This window comes from Salvia hispanica, chromosome 6 (genome assembly GCF_029641045.1).
Source record: "Salvia hispanica isolate PSC_SH4W2 chromosome 6, Shi_PSC_v1, whole genome shotgun sequence".
In the NCBI taxonomy this organism is placed as follows: domain Eukaryota; kingdom Viridiplantae; phylum Streptophyta; class Magnoliopsida; order Lamiales; family Lamiaceae; genus Salvia; species Salvia hispanica.
The window spans coordinates 33,339,321-33,360,803 of record NC_142697.1 but is presented as its reverse complement, the minus strand read 5'-3'; the positions used below and the strand labels follow the sequence as shown (position 1 = coordinate 33,360,803).

General features: G+C 34.0%; 1 protein-coding gene across 1 annotated transcript; it reads right to left on the bottom strand.

Moving 5' to 3' along the window:
- Window positions 1-14,969: 14,969 nt before the first annotated feature.
- Window positions 14,970-17,922, bottom strand: LOC125208336 (uncharacterized). The gene is made up of 5 exons (XM_089059980.1): window positions 17,505-17,922; window positions 16,771-16,868; window positions 16,629-16,694; window positions 15,651-16,535; window positions 14,970-15,272 (listed from the first exon to the last, which is right to left on the bottom strand). Exons 1-4 carry the CDS (start codon window positions 17,855-17,857, stop codon window positions 15,655-15,657), a joined length of 1,398 nt encoding a protein of 465 aa, XP_088916106.1. The 5' UTR covers window positions 17,858-17,922; the 3' UTR covers window positions 14,970-15,272; window positions 15,651-15,654.
- Between the last annotated feature and the right edge of the window lie 3,561 nt (window positions 17,923-21,483).

Here is a 21,483-nt window from a genome sequence, read left to right as displayed (position 1 = left end):
ACGTTACGATTCACACTATAAACAAAACAGTCAATTAAGCAAAACAAAACTATATGCAATTTTGGCCTCTATATTTGGGGACCAAATTGAATATTGCTTTTGTGATTTAAAGGATATATAATGACCATACATACATAACAAAGTAACATGACTAATTGTTATATATCATTACGTATTTATGTCAATATCCTCACCTTGATTAATTTGGTCCATGAAAAATTCTGAGAGACCGTATCCACTAGTTCAAAATTTGCACTATAGTGAGGAACACAAGTATTTTAATTTTATTGGCAATTTCCAACATTTTCTTAACAAACATTCCCAACTTACAATATTTCTCACTTCCAAAACCCTGAACTTTGAAAAAAATAATCTATTGAGTTAATTGCCCATAAAATTAGGGCATCTACAGTGGGACGCCCTAAGCGACGCCCTATGCACCGCCACGTCAGCATTTTATCCTCCTCTCATTTCACCTGCAGTGGGTCGGACTATAGCCCGCCCTAAGCGATGCCCTAAGCATTTTACTTCTATTTTGTATTTATATTTTTAGATTTGGAAATGTAAATAAAAATAAACATATAAAAACAACATAATTAAAGGGAAATACTAAATTTACTTAATTAAAAAAAAGTTACATATTAAGAAATAAAAAAAAAGCACTAAATACAAAAACAAGGAGGCTAGTCTAGAGTAGTCCCAACTTGCAACTGAGGCCATCGATCATCCGCTGGATGCCTTCGATTTGAGCCGGGTTGGTCGCTTACATGAGGGCGGTGTGCGCGTCCAACAACGTCCTGTAGTCGGATGAGGCCGCCAAATCCGCGTAGGCATGGGCCGCAGTCGAAGTCGCGGACGGCGTCGAACTTGGGGTCGGCGACGGGGCCTGGTCAGGCGGCGCGGCGGAGGAGGATGTGGCCTGCCCTTGCCCTTGACAGCCTTGACGCCAGGGGGACGCCGGGAGGACATCGGTGTGCCGGAACTCTCATCCTCGAACACCGGACTGTTGAGGTCCATTGGAGACGCGCCACTATCGCTACTTGTATAATCAGCGAGGGTGCGCTTCGACGCCCTCCTCCTCGCCGCCGTCGATTGGGGAATCATACCACCAACGAACTTCTGCTAGTCCCACAAGAGCACACAGGACTGGTAGTGCTTGAAATCGTCGTACAATGAAATGTACGACTGCATCGCTTTGTCCAGCACATCCGCGAGACTCTCGCCACTGCCCTGCTCCCTCTCGCACTTCTCGTACTCCTCCGCGAACAAATTTACCTGCTTCTTTATTTGATCCCAGTGCTTGCGGAGCTGCTCCCTGTGGCGCTTGTACGCGTACGCCGGCTTGGCCGCGTTGTATTTCTCGGCGATGCGCTCCCAATACGCAGTCACCTTCTGGTTGTTGGCGTACACCGGATCCTCCGAAACATCAATCCAACATCTCATCAAGACGATGGATTCGGGGTCGAAGTAGTTCGTCCTTCCCGGGGCGAACTCTTCACACACCTCCATTGTAGGCAACTTCTGGGCTCGTGCCTTGGTCCGCTTCTTCTTGGTGGCGGACCCAGACGCGGCGGCGGCGGAGGAGGGGCGGTGGGGAGAAGACTCTATGTCGGACAGTCCGTACGAGTCGATGCTGAAGTCGGGATCGTACTCGGCGTTGGTGTCGAATGGCCGGTATTCGTCAGGTTCTCTACCCGGCCATCGTGCACCATCGAACATCGGACTATTCGGATAATCTTCGGAATCCATTTTGCTTGAAATGTAGAAAATGTAGTGTGAAGTGTGAATTTGAGAGTGAAGTGAGTGAAAAATGTAGTGAAAGGGAATATATAGGTTTTGAAAATTTAATAAAATCAAAAAATAAAACGAAAACGCATCGCATCGTCCGTTACCCATCGTCCGCGTCGTCCACAGTGGCGGATGATGCGACGGACGATGGGTATCCTCCGCGCATCGTCCGCGGACGATGTATCGGGCGCGGACAATGGGTTGCAGTGGCGGTCCGTCGCATCGTCCGCCCCATTGCGAATGCCCTTATAAATTTTGATCAAATTCTAATTTATTTCGCAACTTTAAAAATTTGAATAACCTATTCAAAATTTTAAAAATTCTTAATTGTCTATTATAAAAAAAATATTTTATTTTATTTTTTATGATTTTTGTCTCTTAGATTCAAAACGATGTTGTTTAATCATCTACGCAGTACATTACATTTACGTCACTGTTCATTGATATCACCAAACTTTTTACATGTGTGCACCAATTCAGCATCAGATTTTCTATAAAAAAAAAGTTATCGTGGGACAATTAAGACTTTTTAAAACTTTGTGGTGCATCATTCAAAATTTTAAAAAATGTGATACAAACTAACTAGAATTTGACTACCTTTTGTGATTCTAGCAATTAATCAACCTAATTCTATTTATGTCTCGTTTAAAAAAATCTCCCTAAACCCTATAGTTTACCGAAGAATTATGCGATCAAATGATGAGTCACCTCGCATAATTCTCAGGTAGACTCACCATTTGATCGCATAATTCTATAAGATGCAACGTAAATCGAAACTCTCTCAAAAGTCGAAGATTCTATAAGTGAAAACGCAACTTGGAGACAATTTTTCGGAAACATCGCTCAAAGTTTGAGGGGACAAAGTATAATTAATGAAGAAGTACACACATACTATGTATTCCAGATTGTTCCAGCCATGCATGGTGCAGAATGAATTGATATATAATTATACATCATCATCAAATCCAGCTACTACCTCTTCCCACAAACGTTCACTTTCATATTAAGAGCTTTGAATTTTCGAAAAGGACTTGTGAATTGAAAATTAAGAATGTTCTCCCATTTTTGCATGGGGATTATTTCAGCCACGTCGTCGTTGCAAATGCCATGCAAACATATATATCTATATAACATTCTAGGACTAATTATTTTAATTTATTTTATTTTTTTTTTTAAAAATAAGAACGCGTTTTTGAGCTTTAAATTCGCCTATAACCATCAAATGAAACATGAATAACCTGTCCTCTCTTTGAAAGAAAAGGTGTTTCCGATTTTGTTGGTGATTGAAATAATTTTGTCTTCTAAATGATATCACACATCACAATCTATACAACGATCAAATTCAAAGCTTTTATTTTCGTGTAGTGAAGATAAAAAGTAGCTACATTAATAACATTAGGGGCCGTTTGGTAGCTATGTTTCACTTAGATAAGAGATTAATCTGGGTTTATTTGTGTGTTTGGTAGTTATGTTACCAAACATAGTAGCCCGTGTTTTATTTCCGGCCCGCACAAAGCCCACTGAAAATCTTATGTTTTAGTCATATTTGTAACTACCCAAAATCCTATGTTATTTATCATGGAAGCCTAGTTAAGTTAGCAAAATACAATTTTACCCATCAAAATTTCTAACCCATCAATTTTACTTAGTTGTTGTATTGAAGGACGTCATTTTCCTATTAAATCATATTAAGAATTTTATTGATGTCAATTTGTTGTTCTAATTATATTACTTTGTTATTTTATTTACATTATATAATATTATAATATTCTCATTATATTACTTTATGTTCTCGTTATATTACTTTACATTAAATCGTATTATATTCTCATTATATTACTTTATTTATATTATATTATATTATACTTATAATTACGTAATACTTGAAGGCAATTGCTTTTGTTTTGAACATAAATATACGATGTTGTTCAATCCACAAACGCTTTAAACTTCAAAAAAATTGAACATATAAAATTTGGTACTTGATAAAATATTTTCATATAGAATTTGTCCAAAATAATAATTGATTATTCATAAAATTTGTCCAAAATAAATATAAGTTTTTTGATATAAAGATGCTAATTTTTGTAAGGAGTTTAGCTTGAAAAGATGTTAATTTTAAACAAAACGATTTTATAGGAATAATTAGGGTAAAATGATGATAGTTTAGTAATTAACTTAAACTAATGAGGATAATTTTGACAATCATAATTTTAATCCTTACTTGTGACTTATTGTACCAAACACTACAATAAGATAACTCACAATTATCCTAATCTACCAAACACCCTATATATGTAAATTAACTAATCGAAACTATGATTACTATCATAATTGTATCATGTCTAGTCGAAACATGACATAGCTACCAAACGAGCCCTTAGTATACACACAAATCTTGTTAATGTAACTATGTTAATATATTTTCTTTTGAGTATAAACTTGTATATTCACATTAAGTATCTATTGTGCTAGGGTTTTAATATATTAACCAAATAACTATTTATCATCATTACCTAATTTTTATTACATAGATAAAACATTGATATACTAGCTAGTAGAAAATTGTAGGGCTCCAAGCCATAAGTATGTTAACTTTTCATTCACTATTCATAATGTCTAGCTTCTAAACCCTAACTAAAGAATTATTCAATTTAATTTGTAACAATAACGTAAATGCTAATTAAGTATCATTCAATGTAATTGATGATATAGGGACCACGAGCTAAGTAAACCTAGTTAGAAGTTAATTAATTACACAACTAACTATCTTCTCATTAATGAATGTATATGGCAACATAATTAAATTAAAAAGCATTTATATGTCGGGTAAAATCACAAGTATTTCCAACACTAGGCTTCTCTAAAGGTAGACAAGGCCGCCATCAACAGTTGAAATAACACTACACATTGCAATAAATATTTTTTAAGTATTCAACTTTTTAACATCGTGAGCTAAATAAAGTCAATCATCTAACTTGATTATTGTCACAATGTTTGGGTTCGTACATATATAATGCTACAATATACTAAATGTGAATGAACATTATGTCTTAATATTTGTGGGCATTTTATTTGGATTAATTAATAAGAAGTGATGTTAGGAATTGTTGCATTGTTGGCCCAATTTCCAAAAGGTTGAAAATAAATCCTCATTATATGGCATTATTGTCCTCTTGTGATTCTGTGGAGTAATATTTTTTTATTTTATTTTTTTTTAACATTTTCTGTGGAGTAATATTTATTAGGCTTAGTTTACTTAATTATATTATCATCTATGTTTTGTAATTATGTGCTAGTATGAGTGGGGTATGGCCCATTATGTTACTTCATTTTTTTTTTTGGCCATTTTCAAATTTGCAAGTGATTTGGAATTGAATGTTTAGGCTGACATTATGGGTCACCATATCTTTTGTATTTGTGTTGATTGCAATTGATAGTGCTGTTATATGTAGATCATGAGCAACCTTTGATGTGTCCTCTTCTCCTTCACAAACTTTGAATCTTTAAATTGATTGGATTAGGAGATATTCATTTTGATAGAGTACAGTCTTACTCATAAGCAATGATGGCATTTTTTTTTTATTTTTGACAAACAATGGAATATTTGCTTAAGTTACAAAGATTACTCTATAGTGTATACTGGTATGGGAGCGGATGTAGAAATAAACATGAGCAGGGGTGAAATTCTTCAAAATGTTATCTAAAAATATATTAGGTAATATAGATTATTAATAGAGGCTTTTATATAATGATATATATAGCATATGAATAAAATTTAAAACTTTGCAATAGAAAAAAGTTTTTTAAAATGGAATTTAATGGCAGTTCATTCCATGTAGGGTTTGCCCATGGTCTTGTGGTAATGTTTAATGCCTGAGATTTAATCTCAGGTTACGAAGTCTACTGTGATCACAATTTTTAAAATTTTAATAGTCATTTTAATTATAGAGTCTTGGTTTGATATATACAAAATTGAAGTAATGAGGGAATATATATGATCACAATTTTCTACAAAGAAAGAAAGGAATGTGATCACTATTTTTAATGTAATAGATTTAAACATAATGTGGCATGTTTGTCTTTTAGGGGTATAAAAAGGATTTATAATAGTATTTTGCATGATCCTTGTCGCTCTTCTATAAGTCCAAAGTTGCATTTAAACTTATATGCATGAATGTCTCTTTAATGATGCCCATACAAAATTACAATATGATGTTCATGTGCTCATTTTATATATTTTAAAATTGTCTCTTTTTGAAGTTAATTATAAAGTCCCGAACGAATCTAGAGTTTTCGATAATATCCTAGTCTTTGGAATTTATTTAAGTAGGGTATGAACTTTAATTGTTTAGATTATGGCATAGTCCACATTTTTATTGGATTTTGATTTCAAGATAAACCTTGGAAGAAAACTATAATATATTTTCTTGAACCTTAAAGTATTTTAAGTTTTTTGTTTTACTATGTTCAACTCTTCATATATATATGCACTTCTCATTTTGTAACTAAGGTTGTAAATTTACAAAAGTTGAATAATTAGAAAAATAGCAATATTAACTGTAAAAAAGGGCAATGTCACATTAAACATGTGGTTCCAATAGAGGGGACAATCTCCAACCATTTCTCTACTTGGTTTTTATTATTCAACATTTCTTTTTCTTATTAAATAGGAGTACAAAACTTTTCAACTCTTTATAAGTCTTCCATAGCTACTTGCCAAATGTTAGAAAGTAGAGCAATATCATGATAGCATCTCCAAAGTATTAAATAAAATAAACACTATGATTGATCATTGGATCCAAAAATATCAAGAATTTGTGGCGTATTAAAGACGAAAGTTTATTCGTTTTTTTTTTCTCTTTTTTGCATAGTTTCCTAACGAACTCACAAAGTAAATAGGGAAAAATGTACTACTATTATTTTAAACATGCTACGTTAAATAAATATTAGTACTAGCTGTCTATAGATAACCGAACAGAGCTAAGATAACTTTTTAAGAGATATAATTGGGCTTTAAGAGATAAATATTAGGCCCAACTGCAATATAATGGGCTTCTCTTCGATGGCAGCTTTGGATTCTTAAAGCCGACAGGATGGGATCCGGAGCTAAAGCCCAGCCTGAAAATAAATTTAATTACTACTATATTAATATCTTAACAATTTTTATCATATGTTAACAAATAAAAAAAATGACAATAACATTTGAAAATCAACTGATTTTTTTCTGGCATGCTTATTAGAGAATAATGGGGAAAATTGATGTATTTTGGTTTTTAACTAACGTGGATTTTTGAAATATTCTGACGATGATTAGTACTAGTATAAAAATTATTTCGGTTTGATGTATAAACACTGCAAAAAATTAAATAATTAGCTTTATTTTTTATATTATATATAAATAATATTATATCTAAAATAAACCTTATTTGTGTTGATTTATATTAACAAATGTTATTAATATTTTGATATTAGGAAGATTGTAAGTATTTTTGGATATGTTATGAATGAGTTATAGAAAATTAATTTGTGGAATATTTTTTATTGATTTTTGGATATGTTTGTGTAGTTTTGAGTTTTCGAGTTTTACTTTTGTAGTTGGGATTTAAAATTTTTGAAGCTTTGGATATATTGTTTAGTTTCAATTTTTCGGCAGAGATGAATTTTTGTAGTCTGCATTTCATTTTTCAAATATAGTTTGTTTGGTTCGGTTTTAATTTTGTACTAAAATAGGCAAAAACCTAACCGAAAATCAAATACTCCCACAGGGTCCTGTTAGGTTGAGATTTTTGGGCCTAATTGAGAATTGAGATGCAATCTCAGCCACCCATTCACAATCTTAGCGCGATGTCAACAACCTCTGGTTTATGTCAACAGGGGGTATTTTTGTCATTTCAGCTCTAAAATGTTTCAGCTGTATTCAAAACACGCCGGCAAAACTCTCGAACATTTCTCTGAGTTCTCTCCCAAATTTCTTCTACAATTCTGCATCTTCTCTTCCCTTCGTCGCAATTCATCTCCTAATCTTAGACTTCGTTCAGTTTTCTACATCAATTAATTTCCAAAAATGAGGATCGAAGAAGTAGTTGAAGTTGAAGCACCGATTGTAGCCAGAAAAAGGCATTCCAAATCGGCGGTCGTTGAAGTGAATTCTTCAGGTTAAGAAATTGATTCAAATTTTAAGTATATTGCTTCGATTTTAGTGTATTAAAACAGATCTGGATTTGTTTTCTTCTGAATTCGATTTCTGCTGATTTTTTATTGTTGATTAGCGATGGTAGAATCGAAAGAGAGGAAAATCAACAAGGCTGCTGGAAAAAACGAAAGAGAACATGCATCTGCTTCCAGTTAAGGATTTGTTTAAATTTTTAAGATTATTGACATTTCATACAATAGCTATTGACATAGTTATGATAATAGACTTGTGTTTTCTATAAACAACATATACTTGTCATTGAGATGATATTGTATACTGTTGACATAGTGTATGCTTGTTTGGATTGCTGGTGACATTATAAACTTTAACAATTAATATAAAAGTAATAAGATAATTATGTTTGCTTTAAACATGATATACTTGTTATTGACATAGTGTATACTTATTAGAGTCGCTGTTGACATAGTCAAATTGACATAATAGTAACCAGATAATTATGTTTGCTATATATGAGATATACTTGTTATTGACATTGATTTATTATGTACTTTATCTATTGACATAATTTTAAGAATATACATGCACTTGCTGTCGATAGGGTATACTTGTTATTGACATAGATTTATTATGTACTTTATCTATTGACATAATCGTAAAAACATGCATGCACTTGTTGTCAACATGGTATACTTCTTATTGACATGATATCGTGTATAATTGATATTGATTTATTCTGCTTGATTTTAAAAAATTTAAGATTATTGACATTTTATATACTAGCTATTGACATAGCTATAATAATATATTGTTGACAGTAGTAGTGTATGTTTGTTTGAATATGTGTTGACATAATTATATTGACATAGTGTATGCTTGTTTAAATGGCTGTAGAAAACATACAAATGTTTCTAGGTCATGTTGTTGCTCATGGACCTTTTAGGGAGGAACGGCTCCCCTGTTTTGGTGTTGGTCTTGGATGGCTCTTGTAAGTTTATCTAGCAGTCATTGTCTACTTAATTATTTCAAAATTGCTTTTCTTAAGAGATAATGTATGCGGTGCAGCTGATAGTTTCATGATAGTTGAATGATTTACCATCTTGTTCAGTGAAATAGGAACTTCTCTGATTTTGCTGCTTTTTTGCTAGGTTTATTACCAGTTTCTTTCTGGGTGCAATCCCTTGGTAGATAGGAGCTTTTCTACTGCTATGTGTCTGTATGGATGACAGGGAGAAGCCTGGACTCATTGCATGTGGCATAGCTGTAAGTCTTTTCAATCTCTACTAGAATCTCAAGTGTCAATTCATGGATGTTCCCAACAATTAGGGTCTTAGGGATGATGTGTAATCATATTTTGGTGTTTTATGCCTGTTTTTATCCAGTGGATTTTGTAATTTTATTGTCCCTGAATAAATATCTGAGGTTTCTCTTGTCAATCAATACCCCCTCCCACCAGTCATCATATGTGTTTTGCTTCTTGATGCAACTGCTTGAGTTGATCTGCACTTGAAAGTCAAACGACTTCACTTGAATCTATGGCCGACAAGTTTCTTCATTTGTCCAAGACGTTCCTTCAAGACAAGTCTGATACTTTTGATCACTGGAAAACAATATCTGAATCAATAGTTATTGCTGAAAAAGAAAATGAAGTTCTTGAAGATTTGACTGAATTTCCAACTTTTAAATTTGGACATTTCTTTGATGAAGTAAGTACATCATTTTGTTTACATATGTTTCTCTGAGTTGACATTAGATTACTCCTACAGTTTATATACTAACATTGTAGAACTAATTTACAAGCAGTATGCAGAAGAAAGAAACAGAGAAAATATCCCTACATCGCCAGGTTATGATCCTAAAGGGGTGAGCCAATGAATCAGCCTCTCCTATCTCGCCACCAACCGCAAGCCTAATGGATGATGCACAAGTTGAAGCGAACAAAGAAATGCAACAGGAGAAAAGAAAATAGAAAGTAGAGAATATTGTTAAAATAAAATAACTAAAACCAAGATTACATAGTATATTGTTTTTATAAAATGACTGAATTGTTGTTGACATGGCTTGAAAGTGTAGTTGACATTTGGTTATAATTGTTGTTGACATGATTTGTACGTGTTGTTGACATGACTTATAATTGTTGTTGACATGGTTTCTATGTGTAGTTGACATGGCTTATAATTGTTGTTGACATGGTTCTATGTGTAGTTGACATGGCTTATAATTGTTGTTAACATGACTTATAATTGTTGTTAACATGGTTCTATGTGTAGTTGACATAGTATGTAACATAGTTGACGTGGCTTGTACGTGTAGTTGACACGATATGTTCCGTAGTTGACATGACTTGTATGTGTCGTTGACACGATATGCACCATAGTTGACATAATTATATTAGTTGTTGACATGACTAGTATATATAGTTGACATGATTTTTAATTGTAACTAACCTTAAAAATATGAATTATGATTGAGCATAATTAAATTATATGTTTAAGTAATCTTAAATTATATGACTACATCTCCATGTGTAAGTAATCTTAAATTATGCAGTTGGATGGGTTTTAAAACTATTATTGTGGATTCTGAAGTTTGAACTTAGCAGTTATATCAAATGTTAATCAATTTAACAAATTGTATTGAAATGTCAACAACCTATAACCAAATGTCAACAGCTTGTATAAAGTGTCAACAACTCAGAAAACAAATATTATAATTAATAAAGAAAATTATAAGATCGATGTCATTAGAGAGCAGAATCAAATATCAACAACTAATAAGATAATGTCAATAACTTTTAGTATATGTTAACAACTAAGAAACAATTCTGATTGTTGTTGACATGGCTTGTATGTGTAGATGACATGACTTATAATTGTTGTTGACATGGTTTCTATGTATAGTTGACATGGCTTGTACGTGTAGTTGACATAGTATGTAACATAGTTGACATGGTTTGTACGTGTAGTAGACACGATATGTACCGTAGTTGACATGACTTGTATGTACCATTGACACGATATGCACCATAGTTGACATAATTATATTAGTTGTTGACATGGCTAGTATATATAGTTGACATAATTTTTAATTGTAATTAACCTTAAAAACATGAATTGTAATTGTAATTGAAATGTCAAGCCTGGACGCCCTCATCAGCGAGTAGCACGGAGGCAAGTCTGACTCCAACTTGTATTGAAATGTCAACAACTTATAACCAAATGTCAACAGCTTGTATAAAGAGTGTACAACTCAAAAAACAAATCTTAAAATTAAAAAAAACAAAATCATACAATAGATGTCAATAGAGAGCAAAATCAAATATCAACAACGGGTCTTGTTAGGTTGAGATTTTTTAGCTTAATTGAGAATTGAGATGCATTTTCAGCCACTCATTCACAATTTTCGTGCAATGTCAACTACTCAAACATTATGTCAACTAGGGGGCATAATTGTCATTTTCGCGATGTCAACTACGGAGACATTATGTCAACTACGATGTCAACAACAAATGTTATTTATGGGAACCACGATGTCAAAAGAAAATGTTATTTATGTCAACTATTATGTCAACAACAACATTTTACAAATAATTAATGTCAACAACGAATATTTTCATGTCAACGACCTATATTATTTATGTCAACAACAATGTTTTACATATAATTCATGTCAACAACAATGTTTTACATATAATTCATGTCGTTGAAGCCGGATTTGACTGCAGAACAATACGGCAACGATCCAAGGGCTTTTGCTACGAAGTCCACTATACGCTCCCTCACGGCTGCTTTAAACTTGTTAAATGTCACCTTCCCATAAAATAGCACCTGTCAACTACTCAAACATTATGTCAACTAGGGGGCATAATTGTCATTTTCGCGATGTCAACTACGGAGACATTATGTCAACTACGATGTCAACAACAAATGTTATTTATGGGAACCACGATGTCAAAAGCAAATGTTATTTATGTCAACTATTATGTCAACAACAACATTTTACAAATAATTAATGTCAACAACGAATATTTTCATGTCAACGACCTATATTATTTATGTCAACAACAATGTTTTACATATAATTCATGTCGTTGAAGCCGGATTTGACTGCAGAACAATACGGCAACGATCCAAGGGCTTTTGCTGCGAAGTCCACTATACGCTCCCTCACGGCTGCTTTAAACTTGTTAAATGTCACCTTCCCATAAAATAGCACCTGTCAACTACTCAAACATTATGTCAACTAGGGGGCATAATTGTCATTTTCGCGATGTCAACTACGGAGACATTATGTCAACTACGATGTCAACAACAAATGTTATTTATGGGAACCACGATGTCAAAAGCAAATGTTATTTATGTCAACTATTATGTCAACAACAACATTTTACAAATAATTAATGTCAACAACGAATATTTTCATGTCAACGACCTATATTATTTATGTCAACAACAATGTTTTACATATAATTCATGTCAACAACAATGTTTTACATATAATTTATGTCAACAACATTTTTCATAAAATTTATGCCAACGTCCTATAAAATTCATGTCAACAACAAACGTTATTATGTCAACGAGCTATATAATTCATGTAAAAAATAAACATTTTCATCAATTTAGTCAATTGCAACTTCAAAACTGCTGCATCTACAGATATAGTGTCTTACAAGATCCCAGACTTTCCATCGTTTGTGGAAGCAACAAAATCTATTCTAACAAAATCTATTCTAACAAAATTAGAAGAATATCTCAGTCGATTTTCAGTCAGATGCTAGTGAGTACTATTGTTCCAAAATTTCACAAACATAGATACAAGAAGTCATTCCAAAAGTTCCATCCAATAATTCGGTAACTACAAGTGAACAAAGATTCTAATGAATCAAACACCACATTAATCTGCATTTGTTAGAGCAAGGCAACATTTTCAAAATTGCAGTATACATAAGTAAAACAAACAATTGCAACGCATTTCCACATCAATCTGAAAAATCCAAAGCATCACACAAACAATTCGATTCATCTCCAACAAACTATCTTCCAATTCATGTTTCAACATCATTGAAGCAAGCCACGTTATCATAATAAATTAATACAAGAGTAAAATTGAAGCTTACGCAGTGGTCTCTTGTCCGCCCCCTTGAGTCCCGGTGCTGACAAAGAATCCGACAGGCTTGTGTAGTTGACATTATACGTGTGTAGTTGACATGAATTGTATATGTAGTTAGACATACATTATATATGTAGTTGACATGGATTGTACACATAGTTGACATTATATATGTAGTTGACATAGATTATATATTCAGTTGACATTAAAAAAGGAAAATAGCTAAATCTTGAATCTATCTCTTAGCAACTAATTTGCATTTGGAGAATATCACCAAACACCTGGAGTGCATTATAATTAACATTAAATTTGAAGAAATGCTCATAAACCACATTGCTCTAATCAAAACAAAGCATCACATTCAACTTCAAAAAGGAACAAATTCAACCACAAAACCTGTACCAAGTTAGCGATTTCCAACCATATTATATTACAGATCCAAATTAATAGAGTAAAGATAAATGTTGCTAATATTCCCACATAGAACATCCAAATACTCTCATCTGATAAACAAATCGAAACAAATAAAAGCAGGCGTAATCAATCAATAATCAACACTGATTTAAATGTTAAATATCGAGATAAAAGTTCTGAGAATAAAAAGGAATTTCGGTGTATATAATTTATCAAAATAAAAATGCAGCAGCCGTTGCTGCGGTCAACCAAGATCATGAGATGCTATCTATCATCACTCTTGAATATCCTAATTTCCCCCAATTTTAATCGCCCTCTCCAAATTCTCAGCTCCAATTTTCTTTTTCACACATCTGTAAGCCAGGTAAGCATGTGCGGCTGTGTGGAAACAGATTTCTTCTCATCAATTTTCGATCTCTGACTTCTTCTCACCAAATCTCCATCATTCTCGTTTCGACTGCGCTTCGATTAGGATACCGAGCCTTTGCGGATCGTCTGCATCAAGTAATTGGAGGGGATTCATTTCGAATCGACGTCGGAATTCAATTCGTTACCTCTCGAGGCCGATTTCGGTGAGACAGATCACTGAGACAGATCTGAAATTGAGAACAGTTGTTGCTCATGAAATTGAGATATAGTTAGATGGATTCAGTTGCTTCTAATCTCAATTAACAAATCCAGAGAGATCGAGATCGAGAAATCGGCTGTATTGAATAATTGGAGGAGCCTAGACAGCGGCGAGGGGAGGACGACGCGGTGGGTGGAGTTCTGGAGCGAGGCAGCGGCGGAGGAGCTCGAATTCGTCGTCGCTGGAGAGGTGCATCAGATCAGATGCGCCAGAATTTGGTGGGAGAAGAATTGAAGAACGGAAGCGGCGAAGATGTTTGTTTTCATTTGTTTTCATTGAATTTACTATTATACCCTTTCATAATAAATTAATCTAAAAATATTTATTGTGTGGCAAAATCTGGACCACTCATTTAATAAAAATGAGTGGCTGTTATTGCATCTCATTTCTCAATTAGTCTAAATAATCTCAATTGATCACAATCCTACTCCCACATATATTAATTGTTATGTAAACCATACTTTAAAAGAGAAATTATCATTTAATATCAAAGTCATTTTTAAAACTGATATAACATGACAAAATCAAACATGACAATAAAACGACATCATTTCAAATATATCGGCAATTTTTAATTACTACCGAAAATACAATATCATTTTATTACTATAACATATTTAATTTTGCCATATAAATTTCAATTTATAATATAATGGGACCATTGAGAAAAATTTATGTTACTTATGATTTATATTCCGAATTTGAGATTAGACTAAAAGTTATTTAAATGACAATTATCTCTAACTTAAATATGAAATTAAAAACACAAGGATTGCCCATGTGGTGTCTAATCTATACTGAGTGTGTATAGGATAACCCATTAATTTCATTTGTTTCCCGAATTGCTAAATGAAAAAAAAGCATTCCATCAAATAAAATCAATTACTAGCACACTTTCTTTCCTTAAGCCATGAATAAATAGGATAAATTATGAAATGGGAACACTAGAGATGCTTCTTAAGCCATATCGTGCAACTCATGAACAAAGAAAACTTGCATGCAGAGAATGCTCTTCATCGTCAGAATACAAGTTCACAGGTTTATTTTTCATCGTCCGTAGCCTCTATAACCAGTACTTTCGTACTAACCTCGGAGATGCTCCAGACCACAATATATCACCAGTTAACAAGCTACCATCATCCTTGTTCGAAGCCTACTTGAAAGTTGAAACACATCCTGTGCATTACAGAAACAAAAAATTTCAGCGAGGCGTATCTTAAACTCTTGACAGAAGAAGTGTCCGTGTTAGAGAGCAAACAGACAACAATTACAAATCTCGAGGAAATGGTTGGTGGGGGTGGCGATTGAGTTTGCATAATTTATATCAACTCGTAACATTAATATCTATGAAAACTAAACATTGGTGTGGACAAAGTCAGGTTGCAACTTAGTTTCAATAAATTCTTATGAAGTGACAAACTCCAACTCATACTGCAATAATATAAACACATACTAGTATATATCAACTTTCAAGTGTGATCGCCAGATATTCACAATACATAGAGCTGTATATTGAAAAGGTAACAAGAGTGAACAAAGGATAAACAAACTCACTTGGTCAATTATTTTGTGATGATGAAAAGTTTCTATATCCCCCAGATACTTGTCCAAAAGCTCCGTCTTGTGAAGAGCCGTAGTCAGCATCTTGGGCAAAGCCCCTTTGTCCAGGTTGTGAATGGCTCTGGTGTCTTCCCTGTTCCTGTGCATAATTAGGTGGGTTTGCATAACCTTCACGTCTGTTCGGCATATAGCTCTGCTGTGATGGAGATCCGTAGCTGTGATGTGGCTGTGCTGTATGACTGGGCTGTGGTGGTCCGTAACTCTGCTGCTGAGGTGATGCATTGTTTTGATATGGTGGTGCCCCATAGTTCTGCTGAGGTGGTGCTCCAAAGTTCTGCTGAGGTGGTGCCCCAAAGTTCTGCTGAGGTGGTGCACCGAAGTTCTGCTGGGGTGGGGCTCCAAAGTTCTGTTTGGGTGGTGCCCCGAAGTTCTGTTGGGGTGGTGCCCCAAAGTTCTGTTGGGGTGGTGCCCCGAAGTTCTGTTTGGGTGGTGCCCCGAAGTTCTGTTGGGGTGGTGCCCCAAAGTTCTGTTGGGGTGGTGCCCCAATGTTCTGTTGGGGTGGTGCCCCAAAGTTCTGTTGGGGTGGTGCCCTAAAGTTCTGCTGGGGTGGGGCTCCGAAGTTCTGCTGGGGTGGTGGCCTGACGTTCTGTCGTGGTGGTTGCCCGTAGTTCTGCTGTGGTGGCGGCCCAAAGTTCTGCTGTGGTGGCGGCGTAAAGTTCTGCTGTGATGGTGGCCCATAGTTCTGCTCTCTTGGGCCGTAGTTCTGCTGCTGTGGCGGACCATAGTTCTGCTCTCTTGGACGCCTATCCCTGTTGCTTCTTCTCCCATAATGCACTGGGGGTGGTCGTGGAAAAATCTCTCCATTGACATATTTGTCACCTACAAATATAATGGTCATGCTTTAAATAGGTAAGAACTATAGTTCAATCCAAGACACATTTCAGACACACGGTAACAGAAAGAGTGACTAACCTCCGTATTCCTTATTTACTGGATCAATGTAGGAATCTGGCAATACAAATACCACTTGCGGAATACCTAACAACAGACAATTTTAGTCCACCCTGGCCAAAACTCCACCGTGTGCTGTAATTTTGGCAAAAGGAACACTTACTTTTAAACTTTTCAGATGTCTCCTCCGAACACTCGACCTGGAACCCTTGATATGTTGTTGTACTCAGTGCATATATTTTCTTCTTCGCCTCTTCAACGCTGAAGAAAAGCAATCAAAGGAGTTCAGACAATGAATCATTGTGATGCTTGGATCAAACCAAGCAATGGTCACATCACCATATGCAATTCGAATACGAACCAGTGCTACCAATCGTTATAACAGCAATCATAATTGCACATATGAAGAGAATCAGGGCAACGGAGAAGATAAAATTAACCTCAAAATATCATTTATGGGTAGAGCTACACAAGGGTAGATATAACTGCATAATTCACCATTTAAGCATATATGTGAGTGTCAACAGTCACCTTTTGATCCCTGAACTTCCTCTATGATTCAACCATATTTGTATAACAAAGTAGAAAAATATAGTTAAAGCTACACAATACAATCTGATTGGAGTAATGACCTTGAATCATCAAATCATTCAGTATAATGAATACCAAAGTCTACTATGATCTTCCGAAAACCAAACAGTATCAGTCATTCCAACGCCAGCAGTTGTATCAAATAAAATCAATTCACTGTTCAAAAATCACCTCAAAACACGCACTGAAACCAGTTAGCATTTCAACTTCTACTCAATTGATGAAATACTACCCCTATCCATTAACTAATTAGCCACAATTCGATCAAAATTACAGGAATAGAGATGAATTAGAGTATCAATCGACCTGCCGAAGACTTGCGCAGCGATATTGATATAGGTTTCGATCATCTGTTCGCGCGGAATATTGGAATCCCTGGGGAAATCGACGGTGATCAGCCAGTGGTTGTAATCGCATCCTTCGAAGAGGATGGTGTCGGGCCCGATTTCATCTGTCTCCGGATCAAATGCCCTGCGGAATAGAGTGGTGGAGGAAGTGAAGGGGCGGCGCATCGACGGCGGAGCCGGGGCGGTGGATGGAGGAAGAAGAGGGGCGGAGATGAAGGAAAACGGTTGCGGCTTGTAGCCATGGGAGGAGTGGCCCAGCAGAGAAGATGATAGGGCAAGAGCGCGGCGGAGGCGAAGAGGGTGAAACGCCATTGCTAGAGAGAGTGAGAGAGAGGGGTTAGGGCTTTTTGGGGGGTTTAAGGCTTCAATAATTTGGTCATGTTATTCTTGTTCATCTTTCTATTAATTCTTATTTTCTTTAATTTATTCATTTTAGAGTGTAAAAAATAGCAACAGTATCCATAATAGACATAGGCTAGGCAATAGTTTAGTAAAAACTCCTTTTGCAACTAAAAACTCCTTTTGCCACGTCCTATCCTTTTAATAGTCTATTAGATTAATTTATTAGCAACCACCTAATTCAACCCAATTCAATCCAACCAGATCATCCACATTTTTAATATGTAATTCATCTCTATCTCCTCAATATCATCTTCCACATCATCAATATTCATCTAATCCAACCACACATATTTTCATGGTTTATCAATGACCACCCAACAACAATATTATATATTTATTTTTATATTATTTTTTAATAATATTATTATTACATGAAATACTTATTACTGTAAATTTATAGAAAAACGTAATAAATGACAAACTAAAAGTTATAAAAACAAACAAATAAAAAACATAAATTACAATAATTGAAAATACATAATTGGGGAATGATAGAAATTTGGGGAATTGGTGAATATATTATTCTCATCATCCTCCATAGTTAGTAACAAAGGAAACTAAAAAGTATGAAATTCAATCAAATAAGGATTATAGGAGGAGAAAAGATGATATTTTTTGTGTGTGCAAAACTATAGCAAATGTGGTCTATATTTATAGAGGAAGAAAAATTATGAAGGTTGATATAATTTTTATAATTTTTTAATATAATATATTTAAGAAATATTAATTTAAAAATATATATATCAACCAATGATATTGTGTCAATTGGATGATGAAATGGGGACCAGCCGGTTGGTGTTTGTCCTGGAAGAGGCCTTGGTCATAGAGAGAGAGTGGCCACTTGTTTCAATTTTTTTTTAATATAATGTGATGTGGCGGTTGACCCCCACAACCGATAAACTTAGTCTTAATAGCCTAACCAAACAACAGCCAAGCAATAGTTTAGCCAACATTCTAACCCAACAAATAAATTGACAAATACGATTAATTCATTTTAATTGTTGGTGTTTATCAAATACTATTAAAAAATGAAGTGCTATGAATTGTAAATATAGAGTATATATAAATAATTAAAAAAAATCAGCTAGCCGGTTAATCCACACCCTAGCTCAGAGCGTTGATTTTTCATCCTTCGGGTTAACCTAACGCATAGTGGACTAGCCAAGCGCCCTAGCCTTACGCCGATAGCTAGGGCGTCAGCTAATCCGCTATTGCAGTCAATGACGGACCCAGAAAATATAGCTCGTGGGGTCGGACAGAATATTTAATACTAATATATACTAATATTTAAATAATAATTATATAATATATATTAAATAATTATTTTTATCATTTTTATTGTTGTTATTATGTTTTTGTTACAATCCATAACAAAATTTATAAAACTTGAATTTAATCAATTAACTACAAACATTTTTTTAATATTTAACATAATTATAGGATCGACTAAAGTTAAATTAGTTACACAAAATAAACAAGCACATAGTATTAAATATATTAATTACTAGTTTACATCTTAAACTAAAAAATAATGAAATAAAAATCATAAATAAAAAAAATATTCTTAGAATTGCTAAATCGCCGCCTCCTTCCAATTATTATGCAACTTAGCAGCTAGTTTACAGCTTTTTTCAAACTCAAAATTCATCAATGGAGCTTCCTCTTTATAAATTTTTATCTTTAAATTTATTCTTCTTCTCTAAATATCCTTCCTATTATAATCCATAATAATGTTTTCTCTATATTTCTCTACTCTCTTCTCATTTATTTTCTTATTTTTCGTTGAGGCGGAGTTGTCGTATGTGGGGTCGGAACGCGGAGCTGTCGTTTGTGGGGTCGGAACGCGGAGCTGCCGTGGGTCGGAGGGCAGAATATAGAGCTTCCCAAGCAGTACTCACGGACCGACGGTGGGGTCGGCCGACCCCGCTCGACCCCACCTGGGTTCTTCGTTGATTGCGGGGCTCTAAGGAAGTGCAAAAAAATTATAGTGACAGTAACAAAATATGAGAAATTACTGTAGAAAGCAATTAATGATCTTGGGTTCGAGTTTATCATAATGTGATTTTTTAATTTGAAGTGGAGGAGTATTAAATTATTGTCAAGTTTTATCTAGATCCAACTTATCAACTCAGATAGTTATCGTTTTTTAGTTATATATTTAGATCAAATGTTTTAAGTCATCAAATTAGCATATAAGGTGGCAAGCATCCACCGGCGAATCGAGAATGGTGGCTGCCCTTCTCGGGACGACCGTTTTACCTTTACCGTGCTAGAAAATCTCCTTACCCAGCCTAAATCATCGGTGTCATCCCAATGAAGAAGAAAATCTTATGGAAGTGTGAGGTTGAGAGAAGACAACACCACAGTTTGCTAAAATTTGTTATATTTGGCCGTCAAATATATGTACATGTATATTTGTTCTAGTGTTGAACAAGAGTATTTTATAATGTGAAATATGCAAGATCAACCTGCGTCATAGGATGAATACTCGTTGTAAAAGTCAGTTGTTTGTTGTCACAGTCAACATACATCAATGTTAATTTAGTCGTAGTATTTATTTTATAAAATATATTGAATTATTATATTTATTTTTCATTATAAAACAATTGGTTCCGTCCATAAAAAATAGTCTCATTTGAGGATGACACGAGTTTTATTGAGAAATTGGTAAACTAAGAGAGAATGAGAAAAAGTAGGGAAAGTAAGAGAGATATGGAGAAAAAATAAATAAAATATGAGAGAGACAAGAAAAGTGAAAAAAGTAAGAGAGAGAAAGTTTCTATTTTTGAAATGAGACTATTTTTTATGGACATCCCACAATGACAAAATAAAACTATTTTTCATGGACGGAGCGAATATTATTTATTATTTAAAATATTATTTAAAAAATCATATCTCCCTTATTTATTTTACAGCTTTATAAAATGATGAAAACACCATTACAAAATTATTTTTATATAAAATAATACTCATTCAAATAATGAAATTTAGTAAAATTTTGGTTAATCTCATAACGTTTGAAATCACAATATTAAATCATAAAATTTCAATTTTTCTTAGTTATCTCATGTTGTCTTCTGCTGTTGTTTAAAATATACTTTTATTAAAGGGTAAATTCAAAAACACCATGAAATTAGTTCAAATATGGCCTATCCCGCAACTTATAAAAATGGTCATTTATATCATAACTTTGACATTTTTCTCAATTGTCTCATATTGGGGAAATTATGTATACTTTTGACAAACGAAAAATATTATGCGAACAAATCATTCAGCTATTTAAACGACGTCATTTAATACAACTAGTATCTACCCCGTGCGATGCACGACACATTGTATTCCATTTCAAATGTAGTAATACCAAATTATTGTGTATAAAATAGAAATTTATAAAAATCAATTATTTATGCAGTCTTTTAACAATTTTCAATATAATGCAAAAATATTACACAAAAATTTTAGTAGATAAAAATAGAATGAAATGATTGCAACAAATTTTTTTTGCATTTTTAGATGATTACCACAATGTTATTATA